The 24,392-nt window shown below is 35.6% G+C and overlaps 1 protein-coding gene across 1 annotated transcript in view; it reads right to left on the reverse strand.

The window, feature by feature from the left end:
* The window catches only part of LOC100974207 (eyes shut homolog), a 1,877,183-nt gene that overhangs the window by 570,867 nt on the left and 1,281,924 nt on the right, over positions 1 to 24,392 (reverse strand). Inside the window, exon 29 of the mRNA XM_063605324.1 lies at positions 4,906 to 5,018. Within this exon, the coding sequence (XP_063461394.1) occupies positions 4,906 to 5,018 (113 nt within the window). The remainder of the gene's footprint in view (positions 1 to 4,905; positions 5,019 to 24,392) is intronic.

Raw genomic sequence — 24,392 nt, forward strand, 5'->3', positions numbered from 1 at the left:
AAATAGCCCTCTCTGATTACGCAGGCCATATAGACCTTGCCCTTCCTGCTGATAAACCCCTTCAGTTCTTCTCTGGTACTTCTGTGATGTTACCTACAAAAATAGTTCACTCCCCCATACCTAACGCTTTAACACTGTTTACTGACGGTTCTGGTAAACATGGGAAAGTGGCCATTTGGTGGAGACCACATAATTTCCTCCATTGTTCTGGGTTTACTAGCACTCAAAAAGCTGAGGTTGGGGCCTTAATATTGGCTTTGGAGACTTTTTCCGCTCAGCCCATCAATATTGTTAGCGACTCTGCTTACTCTGTTTATTTACTGCAGAACCTTGAGACAGCGCTAATTAAGTCCACTCTAAAGCACACCCTGTGTGCACTTTTTCTCTGACTTCACCAATTGCTAAATCAACGTACACATCCTATTTTTATTACACACATTCGAGCCCACAGCTCACTGCCCGGTTTATTGGCTTATGGCAATGATCAACCAGACCTTCAGGTTGTGATGTCACTGCTTGACCAAGCCACCCAATCACATCAATTCTTCCACCAAAACTGGAGAAACTTATCTAAACAATTTCAACTTACCCAGAGACTAGCTAAACAAAGTATCCTGCAATGCCCAGATTGCCAGCTCACAGGCACATCCCCTCTTTCAACAGGTGTTAACCCTAGAGGGTTCTAGTCCTCTAATCAGTTATGGCAAACAGATGTTACACACATCCCTAAATTTGGAAACTTAGATATGTACATGGATCAATTGATACCAACACTTATCTAATTAGTGCACATGCTCTTCCTGGAGAGTCCACCCGATATGTCATTAAACATCTCCTTTCAACTTTTGCATTTATGGGGCAGCCCACAAAAATTGAAACTGATAATGGTCCAGCTTATGCCAGCTCACAATTTCAACAATTTTGTCACACGTGGAATATCCAACATTCCATAAGCATCTCAAATAACCCCCAAGGACAGGCCATAGAACGTGCCCACTCCATCCTTAAAAATATGCTCAAAAAAGGGGGAGTATGAGTAAGGACCCTGCAACACTAGTAGCACAAGCCTTATTTACCCTTAATTTTTAAAATTTAGATAAATTTCAATCAGCTATGGAAAAGCACTTTGCTAAAACCTCTCAAGACATAAAACCTGCAGTTTTATGGAAAGATGTAAACAATAATGAATGGTGTGGTACAAATGAATTGCTAACATGAGAAAGAGGATATGCTTGATTTCACACCCCCTCAGGTCCTCTTTGAATTCCAGCACGATGCATCAAACCATACCATGGCATGGCTAGGACCCAACCCAGTACCAGAAATGAAGAAAAGGATCCTACAGGACCCGCATCCCCATGCTGAAAAAAACAACTCAAGAGGCTGAACAAATCCTGCTCCAGACACACACATCATTCACTCCAGATAATGTGTTACTTGCTATGCTTTATTAACCTGTTTAAAATTCTCTCACTCTGCCTGCATGTGGTACCTGCTACACTTAAGCACCGACTTCCAGCTTCTAACATTGCAACTGCTTGGCCAAGAGAGATTATCATACCCCCAGTGGGGTTCCTTAGTAACAGCACACATGGAACTAAAGTGCCAAGTAACACTACAGGTCACTCCTTGATTGGAAAAGAATGTTGCTAATAATACTCATGTTTGTCTTATGTTATTTACTAATTCTAGGATTCAAAGCTGGAATACGAGCAGTGACCAGCATGCCTGACAGGCCTGTTGCTACACACATCTGTACTCTTCAATCAACAAAGCCTGATGCAAAATAACAGAAAAGGGGGAGATACAAGAGTTCAGTCAGGGTGGTGGGAAAAATTGTAAAATAAACACAAACCTTATTAGAAGGTCAGTAGGTTTTGTAAAAGCCTCAGGATAGGGTTACGGCTGAAGTCAGCCTAATCCTCTTACCTTGAGTTAATAGCTTAAAGTACATACAAAGGAATGTAAGGGAGTTTATCTAAATAGCTTGTTTACCCATGTGGTCCTAAGACCAACTTTTGATCATCGTGGGTGAATGATTGCTCTCTACTCAGGGGTTTGGCAATGTGGCAATGTTAATTACCCTCTAGTGGTGTTTACTGGAGACCTTTGTCATTTAATCTGCACTAAATAAACGTGAACTTCACCAGCTTTTGAGGCCGATGCTGCAGACTCTGACAGCAGAGCCCCTTAGCCATACTGACAGGCAAAATATCTGTGTCCCTGTACATCTTTCATCTGTCACTGGGTCAGCTTCTGTGGGACAGACCTGGCATATAAACACTTAGACAGCTGATTACAGATTATCAAAATATATGAAGCAAAAAAGACAGAATTTAAGGGAGAAATAGACAATTGTACAATAATAGTGGAGAATTAAATAGCCACTCTCAATAATTAATAGAGCAACAATGTAAAAGATAAGTAAGGAAATAGAGGACTTAACACAATAAACCAACTAGATCTAACAGACATACACAGAACATACTACACAACAACAACAGCATACACATTCTTAAAAGCATGTGGAACATTTTCCAGGATAGACTATATGTTAGGCCACAAATTAAATCTCAATAGATGGAAGGACATATGTCATATAAATTATCTTTTCTGATCACAATGGTTAAAGTTGAAAATCAATAACAGAAGTAAAACCAGAAAATTTATAAATTTGTGGAAACTAAACAACATTCTTTTTAACAACCAAAGGATCAAGAAATAAATTATAATGGAAAGTAGAAAATAGAGACAAATAAAAATGAAAATACAACACACACCAAAATGTACAAGATGCAGTGAAAGCAGTGGTAAGGGGGAAATTCATAGCCATTAATGCTTGTGTTAAAAAATAAGAAAGATCTCAAATTCAACAAGTTAACTAAAACTTAATAAGCTAAAAAAGAAGAAAGAACAATCTAAACCCAAAGTAGAGATGACATTGATGATAACAAAGTTGGTTGTTTGAAAAACTCAACAAAATTGACAAATCTTTAGTTAGATGGATTAAGGAAAATAAAAAGAAGACTCAATTAACTGAACTTAGTTGATGATATTGTAAATAAAATTGATTTTGTAATTACTTTTTCAGATTGCTCATGCTTAGTGGGTAGAAATGCAGTTTACTTTTGGTTGACTTAACCAAAGCAGTGAATGTCTTCTACAATGGAAACTACTAAACATTGCTGAAAGAAATAAAGACATAAATAAATGGAATCACATCTCATGTTTATGAATTGGAAAAAAGTGATATACAGATTTGGTGCTATCCCCAGCAAAATCCCAGTGATTTTTTTTTTCAGAAATAAAAATAATCCACTTAAAATTCCTGTAGAATCTCAATGTACTCTGAACATACAAAACAATCTCGAAAAATAACAAGACTGGTGGTCTCACACTTACTGTTTCAAAACTTAATTACAATGCTACCTTTGTAATTAAAACCTTTTTGTATTGGCATAAAGACCAACATATTGACTAATGGAGTAGAATGAGAAGCCCAGAAATAAACCCTTATGTATATGATTTTTGACAAGGGTGCCACATACATTCAATGGGGGAAGAATGGTCTGGTCTTGTGAACATATGGTGTTGGAGAAACTGGATATCCACATACAACAGAATGACCCAAATAGTGGGACCCTTACCTAACACCATATGCAATAATTAACTAAAAATGGATTAAAAAGCTGAAACTTTAAAGCTTTTAGTAGAAAACATAGGGAAAAAGGCTCACAACATAGAATTTGGCAGTTATTTCTTGGATATGGATATGACACCAAATGCACAGGCAATAAAAGAAAAAACAGACATTAGACTTCATGAAAACTAAAAAGAAATTGTGCATCAAAAGATATTAACAGAGTAAAAAGACAACTCAGAATGGAAGAAAAGACTTGCAAATCATATATCTGATAAGGGATTAATATTCAGAATATATAGAGAACTCCTAAGACTAAACAACAAAGAAACAATCCAATTCGAAAATGGACAAAAAATCAAATAGAAATGTCTCAAGAGAAGATATACAAATATCCAATATATACACGAAAAGATGCTCAATAACATTAATAATTAGGGAAATGCAAATCAAAACTGTGAGGCTCAAGTCATCCCACAGGGCTTCTAAAGGAAAAGAGGGTCCAAAAATCCAGATGGCTAGAGCTTCTCTGGGCTTGCATGAGGAGCGACCTCACATTGATTAAGATGTGAGCTTTTATGTTGTCCTGTGATCAAATAACCCACCTCACCATGCTATCTTACTTCTGCGTTTCCAATTTACCATAATACTCCCAAAATAACCCCTTTTATAAGGGGTCATTTTAATTGTCTGAGTTCCCTCTTAATAACAGGGAAGAAATAAAATTTTAGCCACTTCTTACCAATGCATGAATGACTAATATTGTCTCAAATGTGTTATCTCTTTAGTTCACCCAATTCAAAGCCATGTTTGGAGATTTCTGTATCCAGAAGCAGAGTCTGAAAGAAATACGTCTCCCATAATGGAAACTGAAGAACAAGGACAACTTTTTGAGAGTGATAATTTGGAAAAAGAATGTATTTTAGCACTCCACACAATATAACACAGGCATGCTTGTCAGCATGCTTCATTTTTAAACTAACTCTGATAGAGGATGTTTTCTGATTGTGACTCATTATTTGTTGGATGGTATATTTTATATAGCACAAAAAAGATACCCTTTATAAGTAATGGTCCATCTTAATTGGGATATAACTTAAAAATTCAATAAACTGTAAAAGAGTGAAGTAGAATGTAGGAATGTGAAGCAAAAACAAAGAAACGAAATATAGTGCAGCCTTCATTAGATTATTTCAATTGGAAATGATATCTTTTGGTGTGGTTATTTGAACAAGTTATTAGAAAAATCACTACTGCTATTTTACCTGCAATTGTTAATGTGATAGTTTTTCACTGCCTTGGATGGAATGAAAGATCTCCAGTTATTTATTTCTATAACTTCTATGCAGCCAGTAAAATTCTTGACTGGTACAGGCATCTGAGAGAGAGAGAGAGAGAGAGAGAGAGAGAAGTAGAGAGAATTTAAATGATTTTCTTGAATATATTATTCTTGCTTCAAACTGGTCAGGGTGTGCAACTGGATTTGGAGGCTGATTTGATTTATTCAACTTATTTATAGTACAGTAATTCAAATATTTTCATAAATATCAATCCAAAAAGTAATCGGATTTTTCCATATCTTGGCTATTATGAATAATGCTGCAATGAACATGGGCAAAATTATAAAGAAATTATGTTTGTGTACACACAAACACAATGCTATTCAACCTTATAAAAGAAGGAAATCCTGCCATTTGTTACAACCTGGATGAAACTGAAAGATATTATGCTAAGTGAAATAAGTTAGACACAAACATATGTGATTATCTCACTTATAGGTAGACTCTAACAAAATGAACTCAAATACACAGAAACAGAGACCAAATCTGTGGTTATAAAGCCAAGCAAGGTCTGAGGCTGTGGGTGGGGAAAATGTGCAGATTTAGGTCAAGAGATACAAAGCATCAGATATTTAGAATAAACAAATCTACAGACCTAATGTATAACATGAGGATTATAGTTAAAAATATTGCATTGTATTTGGGACTTTTGGTGGATGAATAGATTTTAGCTGCTCTTGCTACACACAGATGAAAAATGGGTAACTATATGTGATAATGGATGTTAATTTGCTTCACTATAGTTACTATTTTACTACCCATATGTATCTCATAACATCATGTATCTCATAACATCATGTGGCCCATACCTTAAATATATACAATAAAATTTATTTTAAAAATTAGTAGGAAAGAATGTCACCTTATTCATCAAAAGTTACTCATGCCTATATATCTTAGTACTGTATAGATTACATAGTCACTAATACTTAAAGCAAAAATTACATAATTACAGTAAATTATCAATGAAAAATAGAAGAAAAGCTAATACACTCATCCTTCCCATCAAGGCACTACATTTTTCCATCTTTGGCCTGTTTCTTGCAGTTTTTTCTCTCAGACATCAATTACCTTGCCCTATCTGCAGATATCAAAACATTAAGAAGAATTGCTCTTCTAGGGACAAAAGCTAACAAAGTAATCTATAAAGATTTGTGATATATTTTACATGCCTTTTGTGTTCTGCAGCCTGTCCTCCTTAGGAATAAGTTGGGGAAAAATGATAACAAAAAGATGCTAAGAGTGCAAGAACAAGAAGAGAAGTACATTGAAGAACATTCAATTTGGTGAACAAAAATAACCTAATCATTATGAGCATACAATATTATACTAGTAATTACATGTGTATCTAAATGTATATTCATGAGAAAAAGAGAAAGTAAAAGTGAATACAGCTCAGAATTTAATAGTTAGAAATGAGCATTCATTCAGATTCTGTCCTCTGATAAGCTCTTAATATTACTAAAAATTTCAAGCTTAGGTGAACCAAATTATGACCAGAGAAACCATTAAACTTACATACTGAAAAATATATTAGTTATCTTAATTTTTGAATTAAAATTATACACTATTTGCATCTCAAGACTTTGTATCTTATTGAATATATTATAAATAATAGAATAAGGCCTTTGTCTTGTTTAGAAATTTCAGGATTAATATATTTCACTTTTTAAATCATAGTTTAGAACCTTTGAAAGTTTGCTATAGGCTCAAATTTACTGCAAAGACTCTCACCTGGTAATACTCTGTCAAATGTCAAAAATGACTGAACTAGAAAATAAAACAATATTTCACACAGTAAGTTTACAAACAAGTCAAGTAGATTCCAAAGAAACTATTTAATAGAAGCATTTGGCTTTTATATGCTGCAGTTGGGAAAGTACTGATTTGTCATTGTTAAAGTTTCTCTAGCTTTATTAATGTTTTTAATTTTTAGATTTAATTCTTATTTTTACTGCAGTTATATACTTAATTTAAAAATAAAGTTTATGACTATGTCTCCTGAAATATTATAGTTTACTATTAAAAAAATGATCTTATAAAAATGCTTTTGATTATAATGATTGTGAATGTTCAAACTTAAATCTGACATAGCTCAACAATGGCATAAAAGTATGTTACATTGCAGTACATATTTTTCTCTGTTAAGATCCTTATTATTCATAGGGATAAAAAAAGGGGAAACTGATAATGTTTAAATTAATATAAACACATTAAAGAGCCATGAAAAATGGTCTATAAAGGAAATGACTCTATGATTACTCTATTGAGATACTTCTCAGAATTCTATAATTCAATTTCATTCACACATTATGAATTAAAAATGCATATTAATTTATTCACCTTGGGCTTTGAAAAATGGCAAGAAAAAATTTCCCAGCCATTAGCCTTTACATTTGAGTAAATTCAAAATTTCTTCATTTCTTATGTTTTAATAGACTGCCCACTCTCTAGTTCTATCACACATTATCTTTTTGCAGTACTGTTCGGAATAGTTATTTAGCTTCCAAATAAATTCCCACTTTTTTTTCACTTTAAATATACAAACAACCTTATAAAAATGTGAGCAAAGGACATGAACAGACACTTTTCAAAAGAAGACAGACACGTGGCCAAAAATCATGTAAAAAAACAAAAGCTCAGCCAGGCACGGTAGCTCATGCCTGTAATCCCAGCACTTTGGGAGGCCGAGGCACGTGGATCATGAGGTCAAGAGATCACGACCATCCTGGCCAACATGGTGAAACCCTGTCTCAACTAAAAATACAAAACTTAGCTGGGCATGGTGGTGCACACCTGTAGTCCCAGCTACTCGGGAGGCTGTGGCAAGAGAATTGCTTAAACCTTGGAGGAGGAGGTTGCAGTGAACCAAGATCATGCCACTGCCCTCCAGCCTGGTGACACAGCAAGACTCCATGAAAAAAAAAAATGCTCAACATCACTAATTAAATGCAAATCAAAACCACAATGAGATACCATCTCACACCAGTCCAAATGGCTATTTATTAAAAGTAAAAAAAAAAAAAAAAAACAATAACAGATGCTGGCAAGATTGTGGAGAAAAAAGAATGCTTATACACCATTGGTGGGTGTGTAAATTAGTCCAGCCATCGTGGATGGCAATGTAGCAATTCCTCAAAGCCTTAAAGACTGAAATACCATTCGACCCAGCAATCCCATCACTGGGTACATACCCAAAGGAATATAAATCATTCTATAATAAAGACCATACACATATATGTTCACTGCAACACTATTCACAATAGCAAAGACATGGAATCAACCAAAATACCCATCAATAATAGATTGGATAAAGAAAATGTACATAGACACAATGGAATACGACACAGCCATGAAAAAGAACAAAAACATGTCTATTGCAGGGACATGGATGGAGCTGGAGGCCATTATCCTTAGGAAACTAATACAGAAAAAGAAAATCAAATACCACATGTTCTCACTTAGAAGTGGAAGCTAAAGGATGAGAATAGCTGGATACATAGAGGTGAACAACATGCACTAGGTCTATTGCCTATTGGAGGGTAGAGGGTGGGAGAAGGGAGAGGATGAGGAAAAGTAACTAATATGTACTAGGCTTAATACCTGAATGATGAAATAATCTATACAACAAACCCCCAGGACAACAGTTTACCTATAAACCTGCACATGTTCTCCTGAACTTAAAATAGAAATTAAAAGAAAAAACATATTTTAAAAGGTGAAAAAAAAGAGAGAGAGAGAGAAAGGGAACTGAGCATATGAGTGACCAAAATGGGAAGACTGGACTGAATTTTTTTTGTGTACTTTAAGTGCTGGAACCACGTTGAATTTATCATTTATATAAAAGTATAATTTAAAAGCTCAAAGTTAAAAATCAAAAGAACAAATTTTCTGTAAGGCTAAATTTATCCAATCTTCATTTATTTCAAAGGTTCTTGCTTTTATAATGGTGATAGTTGATAGTAGATACTGTTTTTGATTTTTATTTAATGTATTTAGTTTTTTAAATAAAAATAATTTATTAAAATTAATAAAGTATATATTAACATTTCATTTTGTAAAACATAAGTGAAACCTGAACTCAAATACTGAGCCTTAATACTAAACTCTAAAGCACATGGTTTTTAGATCATTTCTAGTGTTGGGAAACCTTTTTTCCTTGAATTTGTGTTTATAATAATCAGGTTAATTAGGTTTCTGGGACAGGAGTCTTAAAAGTAATAGAAGGGAAACAAAGATACACAATTCATATGACAATTTGTAATGTAAAATATATATAATAGATTAAAGACAAGAAATAATTATCTGCATTAGATTATAAGAATGGTACCATTGCATGGTATCTTCATTTAAAAAATTGTAGTCACGTGCTGCTGTGATTTCTCAAATATAGTTCTTATTATTAATCCAGGACAAATAACTCCTGGTTATTTCTAAACAGTGTAAAATGGCAATGTAGAATGCCAAATCATAGCACTAGGAATATAATTCATGGTACTAAGCATTAATAATAAAAACAGAATTCTCGAGCTTGCTGGCAAGATGGCTGAATAGGAACAGCTCTGGTGTGCAGCTCCCAGCAAGATCAATGCAGAAGGCAGGTGGTTTCTGCATTTCCAAATGAGGTACCTAGTTCATCTCATTGGGACTGGTTGGACAGTGGGTACAGCCCACAGCAAGCCAAAGCAGGATGGGGTGTCGGCTCACCCGGGAAGCACAAGTGGTCAGGAGATTTCCCTCCCCTAGCCAAGGGAAGCCATAAGAGACTATATCGGGAGGAACGGTGCACTCTGGCTTAGATACTGTGCTTTTCCCACAGTCTTCACAACCGGCAGACCAGGAGACTCCCTTTGGTGCCTATGCTACCAGGGCCCTGGGTTTCAAGCACAAAACTGGGCAGCCTTTTGGGGAAGACACTGAACTAGCTGCAGAAGGTTGTTTTTGTTTTTTTTTTTTTTTTCATACCCCAGTGGCACCTGGAATGCCAGCGAGAAGGAAGCATTCACTCCCCTGCAAAGGGGGCTGAAACCAGGGAGCCAAGTGCTCTGGCTCAGCAGGTCCCACCCAACGGAGCCCAGCAAGCTAAGATCCAGTGGCCTGAAATTCTTGCTGCCAGCACAGCCATCTGAGGTTGACCTAGGATGCTCGAGCTTGGTGGGGGGAGGGGCATCGGCCATTACTGAGGCTTGAGTAGGTGGTTTTACCCTCACAGCGTAAACAAAGCCACTGGTAAGTTGGAACTGCGTGGAGCCCACTGCACCTCAGCAAGGGTGCTGTGGCCAGACTGCATCTCTAGATTCCTCCTCTCTGGGTAGGGCATCTCTGAACAAATGGTATCAGCCCCAGTCAGGGACTTATAGATAAAATCCCCATCTCCCTGGGACAGAGCAACTAGGGGAAAGGGTGGCTGTGGGGGCAGCTTCAGCAGGCTTAAATATCCCTGACTGACTACTCTAAAGACAGCAGCAAATCTCCCAGCACATCGTTTGAGCTCTGTTAAGGGACAGATTGCCTCCTCAAGTGGGTCCCTGACCCCTGTGTATCCTGACTAGGAGACATCTCCCAGTAGGGGCTGACAGGCATCTCATATAGGAGAGCTCTGGCTGGCATCTGGCTGGTGCCCCTCTGGGACGAAGCTTCCAGAGGAAGGAACAGACAGAAATCTTTGCTGTTCTGCAGCCTCTGCTGGTGATACCAAGGAAAACAGGATCTGGAGTGGACCTCCAGCAAACTCCAGCAGACCAGTAGCAGAGGGAACTGACTGTTAGAAAGAAAACTAACAAACAGAAAGTAATAACATCAACATCAACATCAACAAAAAGGACGTCCACTCAGAGATCCCATCTGAAGGTCACCAACATCAAAAACCAAAGATAGATAAATCCACGAAGATGGGGAGAAACCAGTGCAAAAGGCTGAAGATTCCAAAAACCAGAATGCCTCTTCTTCTCCAAAGGATCACAACTCCTTGCAGCAAGGGAACAAAACTGGATGAACAATGAGTTTGATGAATTGGAAGAAGTAGGCTTCAGAAGGTAGGTAATAACAAACTCCTCTGAGCTAAAGGAGCATGTCCTAACACAATGCAAGGAAGCTAAGAACCTTAAAAACAGGTTAAACGAATTGCTAACTAGAATAACCAGTTTAGAGAAGAACATAAATGACCTGATGGAGCTGAAAAACACAGCAAGAAAACTTCGTGAAGCATACACAAGTTGCAACAGCCAAATCGATCAAGCAGAAGAAAGGATATCAGAGATTGAAGATCAACTCAATGAAATAAAGCAAGAAGACAAGATTAGAGAAAAAAGAGTGAAAAGAAATGAACAAAGTCTCCAAGAAATGTGGGACTATGTGAAAATACCAAATCTAGGTTTGATTTTTGTACCTGAAAATGATGGGGAGAATGGAACCAAATTGGAAAACACTCTGCAGGATATTATCCAGGAGAACTTCCCCAACCTAACAAGGTGGACCAACATTCAAATTCAGGAAAAAACAGAGAACACCACAAAGATACTCCTCGAGAAGAGCAACCCCAAGACACATAATTGTCAGATTCACCAAGGTTGAAAAGAAGGCAAAAATGTTAAGGGCAGCCAGAGAGAAAGGTCAGGTTACCCACAAAAGGAAGCCCATCAGACTAATGATGGATCTCTCAGCAGAAGAGGGTGGGGACCAATATTCAACATTCTTAAAGAAAAGAATTTTCAGTCGAGAATTTCATATCCAGCCAACCTAAGCTTCATAAGTGAAGGAGAAATAAAATTCATTACAGACAAGCAAATGCTGAGAGATTTTGTCACCACCAAGCTTGCCACACAAGAGCTCCTGAAGGAAGCACTAAACATGGAAAGGAATAACCGGTACCAGCCACTGCAAAAACATACCAAATTGTGAAGACCATTGACGCTATGAAGAAACTGCATCAACTAATGGGCAAAATAACCAGCAAGAATCATAATGACAGGATCAAATTCACACATAACAACACTAACCTTAAATGTAAACGGGCGAAATGCCCCAATTAAAAGACACAGACTGGCAATTTGGACAAAGAGTCAAGACCCTTCGCTGTGCTGTATTCAGGAGACCCATTTCATGTGCAGAGACACACACAGGCTCAAAATAAAGGGATGTGGGAAGATTTACTAAACAAATGGAAAGCAAAAAAAAAAAAAAAAAAGCAGGGGTTGCAATCCTAGTTTCTGATAAAACAGACTTCAAACCAACAAACATCCAAAGAGACAAAGAAGGGCATTACATAATGGTAAAGGGATTAATGCAACAGGAAGAGCTAACTATCCTAAATATATATGCAACCAATACAGGAGCACCCAGATTTATAAAGCAAGTTCTTAGAGACCTACAAAGAGACTTAGACTCCCACATAATAATAGTGGGAGACTTTAACACCCCACTGTCAATATTAGATGAATGAGACAGAAAATTAATAAGCATCACATCACACTTATTCTAAAATTGGCCATATAATTGGAAGTAAAACACTCCTCAGCAAATGCAAAAGAAAAAAATGATAACACACAGTCTCTCAAACCATGGTGCAATCAAATTACAAGTCAGGATTAAGAAACACACTCAAAACTGCACAACTAAAGGAAACTGTACAACTTGCTCCTGAGTGACTGGGTAAATAACAAAATTAAGGCACAAATAAAGATGTTCTTTGAAACCAATGAGAACAAAGACACAACAGAATCTCTGGGACACATTTAAAGCAGTGTGTAGAGGGAAATTTATAGCAATAAATGCCCACAGGAGAAAGTAGGAAAGATCTAAAATTGACAGCCTAATATCACAATTAAAAGAACTAGAGAAGCAAGAGCAAACACATTCAAAAGCTAGCAGAAGACAAGAAATAACTAAGATCAGAGCAGAACTGAAGGAGATATAAACATGAAAAACCCTTCAAAAAATCAATGAATTCAGGAGCTGGTTTTTTGAAAAGATTAACAAACTAGATACACCACCAGCCAGACTGATAAAGAAGAAAAGAGAGAAGAATCAAATAGACACAATAAAAAATGATAAAGGGGATATCACCACCGATTTCACAGAAATACAAACTACCATTAGAGAATACTATAAACACCTCTACACAAATAAACTAGAAAATCTAAAAGAAATGAATAAATTTCTGGACACATACACACTCCTAAGAATAAACAAGGAAGATGTCAAATCCCTGAATAATAACTTCTGAAATTGAGGCAGTAATTAATAGCCTACCAACCAAAAACGTCCAGGATCAGATGGATTCACAGCCAAATTCTACCAGAGGTACAAAGAGGAGCTGGTATCATTCCTTCTGAAACTATTGCAAACAATGGAAAAAAAGGGAAACCTCCCAAACTCATTTTATGAGGACAGTATCATCTTGATACCAAAACCTGGCAGAGACACATACACAAAAAGAACATTTCAGGCCAATATCCCTTATGAACGTCGATGAGAAAATCCTCAATAAAATGCTGGCAAACCGAATCCAGCCACACATCAGAAAGCTTTTCTACCACGATCAAGTCAGCTTCATCCCTGGGATGCAAGGCTGGTTCAACATATGCAAATCAATAAGTGTAATCCGCAAAGAGGAGCTGGTACCATTCCTTCTGAAACTATTCCAAACAATGGATAAAAAGGGAAACCTCCCTACCTCATTTTATGAGGACAGCATCATCCTGATATGAAAACCTGGCAGAGACACATACACAAAAAGAACATTTCAGGCCAATATCCCTATGAACATCGATGAGAAAAACCTCAATAAAATGCTGGCAAACTGAATCCAGCCACACATCAAAAAGCTTATCTACCACGATCAAGTCGGCTTCATCCCTGGGATGCAAGGCTGGTTCAACATACGCAAATCAATAAGTGTAATCCATCACATAAAGAGAACCAATGACAAAAACCACATGATTATCTCAATAGATGCAGAAAATGCCTTCAAAAATATTCAACAACCCTTCATGCTAAAAACTCTCAATAAACTAGGTACTGATGGAAAGTATCTCAAAATAATAAGAGCAATTAATGACAAACTTACAGCCAATATCATACTGAATGGGCAAAAGCTGGAAACATTTCCTTTGAGAACTGGCACAAGACAAGGATGCCCTCTCTCACCACACCTATTCAATATAGTATTGGAAGTTCTGGCCAGGGCAATGAGGCAAGATAAAGAAATACAGGGTATTCAATTAGGAAAAGAGGGAGTCAAATTGTCTCTGTTTGCCCATGATGTGATTGAATATTTAGCAAACCCCATCGTCTCAGCCCAAAATCTCCAGAAGCTGATAAACAACTTCAGCAAAGTCTCAGGATGCAATATCAATGTGCAAAAATCACAAGTATTCCTATACACTAATAACAGACAAATAGCCAAATCATGACTGAACTCCCATTCACAGTTGCTACAAAGAGAATAAAATACCTAGGAATACAACTTACAAGGGACGTGAAGGACCTCTTCAAGGTGAACTACCAAACACGGCTCAAGGACATGAGAGAGGACACAAACAAATGGAAAAACATTCCATGCTCAAGGATAGGAAGAATCAGTATTCTAAAATGGCCATACTGCCCAAAGTAATTTATAGATTCAATTCTATCCCCATCAAGCTACCATTGATTTTCTTCACAGAATTGGAAAAAAACTACTTTAAATTTCATATCAAACCAAAAAAGATCCCGCATAGCCTAGACAATCCTAAGCAAAAAGAACAAAATTGGAGGCATCATGCTACATGACTTCAAACTATACTACAAGGCTACAGTAACACAAACAGCATGGTACTGGTCCCAAAACAGATATATAGACCAATGGAACAGAACAGAGACCTCAGAAATACCACCACACATCTACAACCATCTGATCTTTGACAAACCTGATAAAAACAAGCAATGGGGAAAGGATTCCATATTTAATAAATGGTTTTGGGAAAACTGGCTGCCCATATGCAGGAAGGTGAAACTGGATCCCCTCCTTACACCTTATATAAAAATTAACTCAAGATGGATTAAAGACTTAAATGTAAGATCTAAAACCAAGAAACTGTAGAAGAAAATCTAGGCAATACCATTCAGGACATAGGCACGGCAAAGACTTCATTACTAAAACACCAAAAGCAATGGCAACAGAAGCCAAAATAGACAAATGACATCTAATTAAAGAGCTTCTGCACAGAAAAAGAAACTATCATCAGAATGGGAGAAAAATTTTTAAAATCTATCCATCTGACAAAGGGCTAAAATTCAGAATCTACAAAGAACTTAAATTTACAAGAAAGAAAAAAAACCATCAAAAAGTAGGCACAGGATATGAACAGACAATTCTCCAAAGAAGACATTTATGCAGCCACCAAACAGATGAAAAAAAGCTCATCTTCACTGGTCATTAGAGAAATGCAAATCAAAACCACAATGAGATACTGTCTCACGTCAGTTAGAACTATGATCATTAAAACGTCAGGAAACAACAGATGCTGGAGAGGATGTGAAAAAATAGGAACGCTTTTACACTGTTGGTGGGAGTGTACATTAGTTCAACCATTGTGGAAGACAGTGTGGCAATTCCTCAAGGATCTAGAACTAGATATACCATTTGACCCAGCAATCCCATTACTGGGTATATAACCAAGGGATTATAAATAATTCTACTATAAACACACATGCAAACGTATGTTTACTGTGGCACTGTTCACAATAGCAAAGACTTGGAACCAACCCAAATGCCCATGAATGATAGACTGGATAAAGAAAATGTGGCACATATAAACCATGGAATACTATGCAGCCATGAAAAGGATGAGTTCATGGCTTTTGTAGGGACATGGATGAAGCTGGAAACTATCATTCTCAGCAAGCTGACACAAGAACAGAAAACCAAACACCGCATGTCCTCACTCATAAGTGGGAATTGAACAATGAGAACACATGGATACAGAGAGGGGAATATCACACACCAGGGCTTGTCAGGGGTGGGGGCCTCAAGGAGGAATAGCACTGGGAGAAATATCTAAAGTTGATGACAGGTTGATGGGTGGAGCAAAGCACCATGGCATGTGTATACCTATGTAACAAATCTGCTTGTTCTGTACATTACTCCAGAACTTAGATCATAATAAAAAACACCCAGAATTCTCACTTTTTTCATTTCAAACATGTTGTCTTACATTTCTAAATATATCTTCAATATGTTACCTTTTATTCTACCTCCATATTAGTATAACAATATTTAATTCTCTCTCTGGCATTTGATGGCTTTAGCTCTCATTCCTTTAAAGAAAGTTGAAGTCAGTGGATTATCCATACTGTATAAGCAGTTTCCATATTAATAATCAATAGTAGTTACACAAAGTTTAGACAGAGGGCATTTGATGTGATAATATAGACTGCTGTATACAATATTCCAGATTTACAACTTAACAATTTTAAATACAAACACATCACAATTTTTTAAAATCATATATCTAACCATTTGATGCTATGAAAATATATGAAAGTATGAGAGGTTTTCATGTTTTTATCCTCTTGACATATTAGACACAATTACTTGAAGAATATCTAAATTATTGGTTAACCTGCTATTAAGGAACAATTTTTTTGGAGTTGAAATGTCTTTTCCAAACAAATTTTTATTTTTATTTATTTATTTTAAAACTTATTTTAAAATCTATTTTTGTATGTGTGTGATTTTTTATTTAAAAAATTATTATTTTATAGATATATAGTAGGTATAGATATTTGTGGGGTATATGAGATATTTTGATACAGACTTACAATGTGTAATGATCACGTTAGGTTAAATGGGGTATCCAGCACCTCAAGCAATCATCATTTCTTTGTTTTACGAGCATTGCAATTTTACACCTTCAGTTAATCTAAAAGATACAACCAATTATTGCTGACTTATAGTCACCCTTTGTACTATCAAATACTAGATCTTATTCATTGTATCTAATTATATTTTTGTATTATTAACCTTTTTTACTTTTGAATCAGCAAAGTCCTTTCTCTTTATATTGTTATTGCCACTTCTGTTTCTTAATGGTAGTCTTTGCTGTCTACTGTAACTGATTTAGCCCAATTTAAGTGACTTTTTAGATTAGTGTACTTTGAAAACCAATAAAGTTGGTTTGGAATCAATTAAGAAATAGTCAATTGGTATTACAAAACAACTTCAATAGTTTCATCTTTATTGTAGATTTATTATTTATTTGTTTTTGAAATCCATCTTTTTAGCTACCTATCTTATTAATGATTAGGTAAAAGTTTTAGAAATGTAAAAAAATTGAGATTCTTAAAGCTAGCAATACCAATTGATTAAATCAATGGTTTTCATCCTGTGTTATCTGAGGAACCTATGTTTTCTGAAAGAACTTCGTTTAGCAGGAGGAGAACAACTGTGAATAGGGCTTCTGCTCCCCTGTTACTAAGGAACAATTTTACTTGTACATGCTCTCGATATTGGCTTTCTGCATCAGATTTAAAACAAAGCTTCTATTGAAAAACTATATCTTAAATTAGGCTAAACCTTTTATGAGAGAAAAATTTCTGAAGATATGTGTGTGCATGTGTGTGTGTATGTGTGTGTCTGTGTGTAAATACAGGCAATCTTGGATGGATGGATGGATGGATGGATGGATGGATGGATGGATGGATAGATAGACAGACAGAAAGACAGAGATTTCCCCTTAAATTACAGAGAATATTCCAGTTGAACTGCCACAAGACCTTTCTTCCCTGCTGCTGCTGCTGTTGTGATGTATTCTTTTCTCAGTTTTCCTCATCATTGTGCCTCATCCCCACCCGGCACTCTTAATTTGCCTTGCAGTTCCAAGTTATTACTTGGTATCATTTTCCTGACACCTGAAGAGCTTCCTTTAACACATCTTATAATATAGATCTAATTAAAGCACATTCCCTTAGGTTATTTTTTGGCCTAAAAATGTCATTAATTCATACTATTTTGAGTGACATTTTTTGTTGGATTTGGAATTCTGTGTTGAAGGGTTTTTTTGTTTTTTAAAGTCAGCATTTAAAAGATATTGTTCCATTGTCTTCTGCTTTGCATTGTTTGAGATGAGAAGTCAGTGATAAAAGTTTTATTAGGTTTTATTAAGATTATTAGATATATTGTTTGATATTTTTCTTCAAATCTGGACAATTTTGTTATGATTTCTTCAAATAGTTATTCTGTTCTTATTTATCTCTCCATCTTTTGGAACTCCAGTTACTTGCAATTTTTATCTGTTTAGGTCATTGAGTCTATAGGTTGTTGAATCTCTGCTCATTTTTTCCCCACCATTTTATATCTTTCTTTCAGCATAGTTTCTACTCCTGTCAAGTTTAATGGTCTTTTATTATGCAGTGTGTAATATATTGTTAAACAAACATAGTTGAGGTATTATATTTTTATCTTTAGAAGTTCTACTTGTTTCACTTTATTAGTTGACTTTTTGTTATTTCTATACTAGATTCTTATTTTTTAGTCTCCATTTTTCTCCTATTTTTCTTCAGTCCTTAGACAAATTGATAATAACAATTTTAAAGCCTTTTATGCTGATCATATAATCTCTATGATTTCTTTCCTTACTGGTTTTCTTTGAGTCATTTTTATCCTGACTATTGGCCGCAGTTTCCCACAAATTTTTTCCATATTTAATCATGTTTATTGAATTTTGGACATTGTATTATTACTTTATTTTGTATTCTTCCAGATTTTTCCCTATATTCCAATTATTTATGTAAATAAGATATTGTAGTAGCAATTACTCATTCATGGCCAGAAAACCTATATGCTTTTTAAAAAATAAATTCTACTTGGCTTGTAACATAAAATAAATATGCTATTTTTAAAGCAAAAATTCCACATGGCTTATAATAATGGAATAAACAGTTTCCAGTACCAAACCCTTACTATTACCCTGATTCCCTACTCAAAAAATTTTCATACTATTTCATAAACTTATTCTGTTATTGACTTTCAAGTTTCTAAGTAATATGTTCATATTTTTGTGTAATACCTTTTAAATTTAACACATTTTTACTTGGCTTAGCGTTTATGCTTCAATGATTGCCAAACTTTACAGATATAAATCCCTCTTTTTGTTATTCAAATACTATGAATACTTATTAATTTTAACCTTTTAAACATTTACAGTCTCTCCACTATCATGTTTAAAATTTACTTTATTGCTCTCCTATGGTGAATCTACTCTAAACTGAATTCTATATGTTACTCAGGCTTAGTTTATTCATTTATTGATATACTCATTGATAACATGATCAAATTTCATTAGTACCAGCTTCAAAATGACTGGAGTATTTGAAAGCTAATAAATAATATAAGGCTGATGTAATTTAGTCCTATACTTTTTTAGCCACAAGCTAAAAGTAGAAAGAATGTGAGTGATATTGTGGTGAGTAAATTAATGACTTTGATAAATTACACGTGGGCCATAAAGGAGAAAAGAGAAAAATAAAGAAGTAGGATATTCCATGCTATGAATATTTATTAAATGCCTACTAAGTATTTATTAGTTTCTCATAAATCATTCCAAGGCTTGGGAACTTGGAAAATAATAGATCAAGAAAAAGAGAGAAATTGGTAGGAAGTGCTGATTCTAAGGCCATATGGATGAACTTGGATGTTAATGTAGTGTTTCTGATGTTTAGTTGTTATATAGACTAAGAAAAAATTGGATGGTAATTATTTGTTGTCTATAAGGCCAACTATCATATGTTAGTCTATAAATATCTTAAATGTGGGACTTTAGCAACTTAGTGACAAAACAACTATATAAATATAGGAATACTTTAGTTCATAAAATTTGGTGATACTTAAATCAATTTTATTTTACTTTGATCTATTCACCAAGTCGTATGCACTTTGTAATATTTATGTGGTTCAAGTGGACATAGTCTACATGTAGAAGTAAAATAGAAAGTGGGTTAAGTCTAATTCCCCATACAAATATAAAATTTATACATGGATTTAACAACTATTTACTAAGCACATACTCGGTAGTAAGCACAGGGTCACCATATATGGTTATGCAAATTGTTCATTGACAAAGAAAGTCTAGCTGATAAAGTGGAGTAGAGCCTGAAAATTAATCGACATTTTTTCCCCAAGCTGTCTGCTCAGAAAAGGTGTGCTTTAAAAAATCTGTAAACCTAGAGGGTTTACTTTTTCTAATTCAAACAAAATCACCATATAGCATCTGTGGGGCTAGGTGTTGGTGCAATATCATGTTAGTAGAAACCCAGATAAAGTTCAGTTTAAAAAAAAAAAGGAAATAGACTGATAGATTTCTGTTTCTGATAACAGCACAGTAACTTGTTGGAGACCAAGTCTCTTATTAATATGACTAGATACAATTCATATAAAATTACATTTACAGGCTATAGGGAACTACCACGGAAGCAAGGACTTGAGGGGCCAATATCTCAGAGAGAAGGAAAGTACAAAGTGTTGATCTTGACATTTCCTCTTATATTTTGAATTTACAAGTGGCAGATGAAATTTGCAGAAGCTGAATAGGAACTTCTATAAGTTTTGTGGTTGAGGTGAAGTATTGAAACTCAGGGGCAAATAATCATTTTCTCTGGAGGATTGGAATGACAAAATTACAGGACAACATTTGAAGCTATGTTTCTAAAGTTTTCAGGTCAGCAAGGTTTCAAAGCAGCCGAAAGTTTATTCCATGGATATTTGCATCAGTGTTTTTGTTGGTTATTATTTCTTCACTGCAGAAACTGGCAAAGAATGTCTCTGGACAATGGCACTAGAAAAGCCTGAGCACAATTTTGTCTGTTTCTCTCCAGTTTACTCTCTCAGCAAGAACAGACATGCTCTTTTCCACAGTACAATCTCTACAGCACCTACCCTATCCTCAGACATTCACACACATAATTTCAATGCAGCTATCTGTATACTAATTTCCCATGATTTCTTTATTGTTTAACAGCTTTATTGAGGTAAACTTCACATATTATATATAATTTATCTATTTAAAAATACAATTCAGGGTTTTAATATGTTCACAGAGTTATTCAACCATTACTACAATTAATTTTAGAATAATTTGTCACCCCAAAAAGAAACACCTTACCTGTTAGTAGTTTGTCCATATTATTTCTTCAATGCTAGGGAATTACTAATATTACATTCTATCCTCATAGATTTACCTATTGTGGACATGTTACACATCCTATGTGATTGGCTTCTTTAATTTAGTATAATTTTCTTAACAAACATTTCTCTATGTTGTAACATGTATCAGTATTTCACCCCTTTTTATTGCCGAATAACATTCCATTGCATGGATATATCATATTTTATCTATACATCGCTTGATTCACCTTTGGGTTGTTTCCATTTTTTGGCTAGTGTGAATACTCCTGCTATGATGTTTCATGTACAGATTTGTGTGTAGACATATTTGCATTTATTTTGAGAATTATGAGTCATCCAATAAATTTTCTTTATACATTTGTGTGATATATTTTGGTTCATGTTTCCCGACTATACTGAAGTATAACTACTTCAGTATAAGTTTTGAGGAGGGAGCTAGTAGCTAGGGGCTAATTCTTCACACTGATTTTGGGAAATCAATACATCAAAACTACCTTTAATTGAAAACATCCTAAATGTCCATCTACAAGATCTTATCCAAATAAAATGCTGTACAACTACATGCTGTGAATTGGAGTAGAAATATGTCCATAATGGACATATGGAGTGTGCAGTAGATGCTGTGGTATCCATCCAGATCTCCCTCTAGGAGTAAAGGATTTTCATCCTCCTTTCACTATTGGAAGTGATGCTGGCAAGTTGACTTTACATTTGAACATTCTTTGGGAAGTACTTTAGCCCAAGAATGTGGGATCATCTAAGTTTACTCCCGTTTTCTGGGGGCAGTTTACATTCAACAATGGGTCAAAAAGGGACAATAACAGCCTGAACCCATCACCCTAACTTTTGACAGCTCTTAATGGTCAGTCCAGCTACAAACTTGACATGGGATTGTTCAGAGCCTTTGGGACTCCTCCCTAACTCATTCTAGCAAACCAGCATCAGCCTAATACCAAAATCTGGCAAAGACACGACAAAGAATGGAAACTTCAGGCCAATATCCCTGATGAACATAGAAGCAAGACTTCTTTACAAAATACTAACAAACTGAATCCAGTAGCACATCAAAAAGTTAATTCACCATGATGAAGTAGGCTTTATTTTTGGGATGCAAAGTTGGTTCAACATATGCAAATAAATAAATGTGATTCACTGCATAAACAGAATTCAAAGCAAAAATCAAATAATCATTGTGACAGATGCATAAAAAAGTTTCTCATAAAAGCCAACAGGCCTTCATGGTAAAAACCTTCAACGAACTAGGCATTGAAGAAACATACCTCAGAATATGAGCCATTTATGACAATTCCATAGCCAACAATATACTGAATGGGCAAAAGCTTTCCCCTTGAGAACTTGAAAAAGACAAGGATGCCCCTCACATCACCCCATTCAATAGTACTGGAAGTTCCAGCCACAGTAATCAGGCAACAGAAATAAATTAAGTGCATCCAAAATAGGAAAATAAGTCAAACGATCTTTCTTCAATGTGATGGGACTGTATATTTAGAAAACCATAAAGACTCTGCCAAAAGGCTACTGGACCTGATACATAATTTTAGCAAGATTTCAGGATACAAAATCAATGTATAAAAATCAGTATATTTCTATGTATCAATAACATCCAGGCTGAGAGTCAAATCAAGAATGTAATCTTGTTTACAGTAACCACAAAGAAAATGAAATATCTAGGAATACAGCTAACCAAATAGGTGAAAGACCACACAAAGAGAACTACAAAACACTGCCGAAAGAAATCAGAGATGACACAAATAAATGGAAAAATGTTCCATGCTCATGGGTTGGAGGAATTAATATCATTGAAATTGACATATTACCCAAAGAAACTTAAAGATTTGATGTTATTCCTATCGAACTACCAAAGTCATTCTTCACAGCATTAGAAAAAAGCTATTCTAAAAGAACAAACCAGGAATCCCAAGAAGACCCACAGACCCTCTGAAGGAAGTAGACTGCTCCTGCAGGACCCTGGAGATATCTCAAATACTGTGCTGGTATCCACAGCTGAGAGACCACAGATGGTTAATATCACAGGACTCTGTGCAGACAACCCCCTGGAGCCGGGTAGGCTTGCTGTGTAGCTAGATCCAGAAGAGAGATAACAATCATTGCATCTTGGCTCACAGAAAGCCACATTCACAGGAAAAGGGGGAGAGAACTGCATCAAGGGAACACCCTGTGGGACAAAAGAATCGGAACAACAGCCTTTAGCCCTAGACCTTTCCTCTGACAGAGCCTACCCAAATGAAAAGGAACTAGATAACCAACTCTGGTAATATGACAAAACAAGGCTCTTTAACACCCCCCAAAAAGTCTCACTAGTTCACCAGAAATAGTTCCAACCTAAGAAGAAATCTCTGATTTACCTGAAAAAGAATTCAGGAGGTTAGTTATTAAGCTAATCAGGGAGGCAACAGAGAAAGGTGAAGCCCAGTGCAAGGAAATCCAAAAAACAATACAAGAAGTGAAGGGAGAAATATTCAGGGAAATAGAGCATAAAGGAAAAACAAACCTTCAGGAAACACTGGACACACTTACAAAAATGCAAAATTCTCTGGAAAGTCTCAGCAATATAATTTAACAAGTAGAATAAAGAAATTCAGAGCTTGGAGACAACGTTTTTGAACTAAATCTAAAAAAGACAAAGAAAAAAATAAGAAAACATGAAAAGTCTCCAAAAAGTCTGGGATTATATTAAATGACCAAACCTAAGAATAATTGGTATTCCTAAGGAAGAAGAGAAATCCAAAAGTTTGGAAAAGATATTTGGGGGAATAATTAAGGAAAACTTCCCTGGCCTTGTTAGAGACCTAGACATCCAAATACAAGAAGCACAAGGAACACCTGGGAAATTCATCATAAAAAGCTCATTGCCTAGGCATACTGTCATCATGAAGAAGGAATTAATGAAATCAACTATAACCTAATAGTAGTAGTAATAGAAATTTAAAAATCTTCTTAAAGTTTCTGCAAAGTGTGACCCCCTTCCCCCACTTACACTCAAGTTAAAAGAGAATATTAACAGCCTGTCTTCTCTCTGTGGTCAGTGGACCTCATCTATACTCCTCAACTCCACATTCCTCAAAGTTTATTACAGGCCCAGCGTAATAAACTGCTTACCTCCCTAGCGTGCCTGCAGGGTCACAAGACCAATAAGTTTAGGTCGCAAGACATGTTTCTCTCAAGATGTAAGAAATGTTGTAATGCTGCCTTTGTTTCTTCCTTCTGT

The sequence above is a fragment of the Pan paniscus genome, chromosome 5 (assembly GCF_029289425.2).
Source record: "Pan paniscus chromosome 5, NHGRI_mPanPan1-v2.0_pri, whole genome shotgun sequence".
Lineage (NCBI taxonomy): Eukaryota > Metazoa > Chordata > Mammalia > Primates > Hominidae > Pan > Pan paniscus.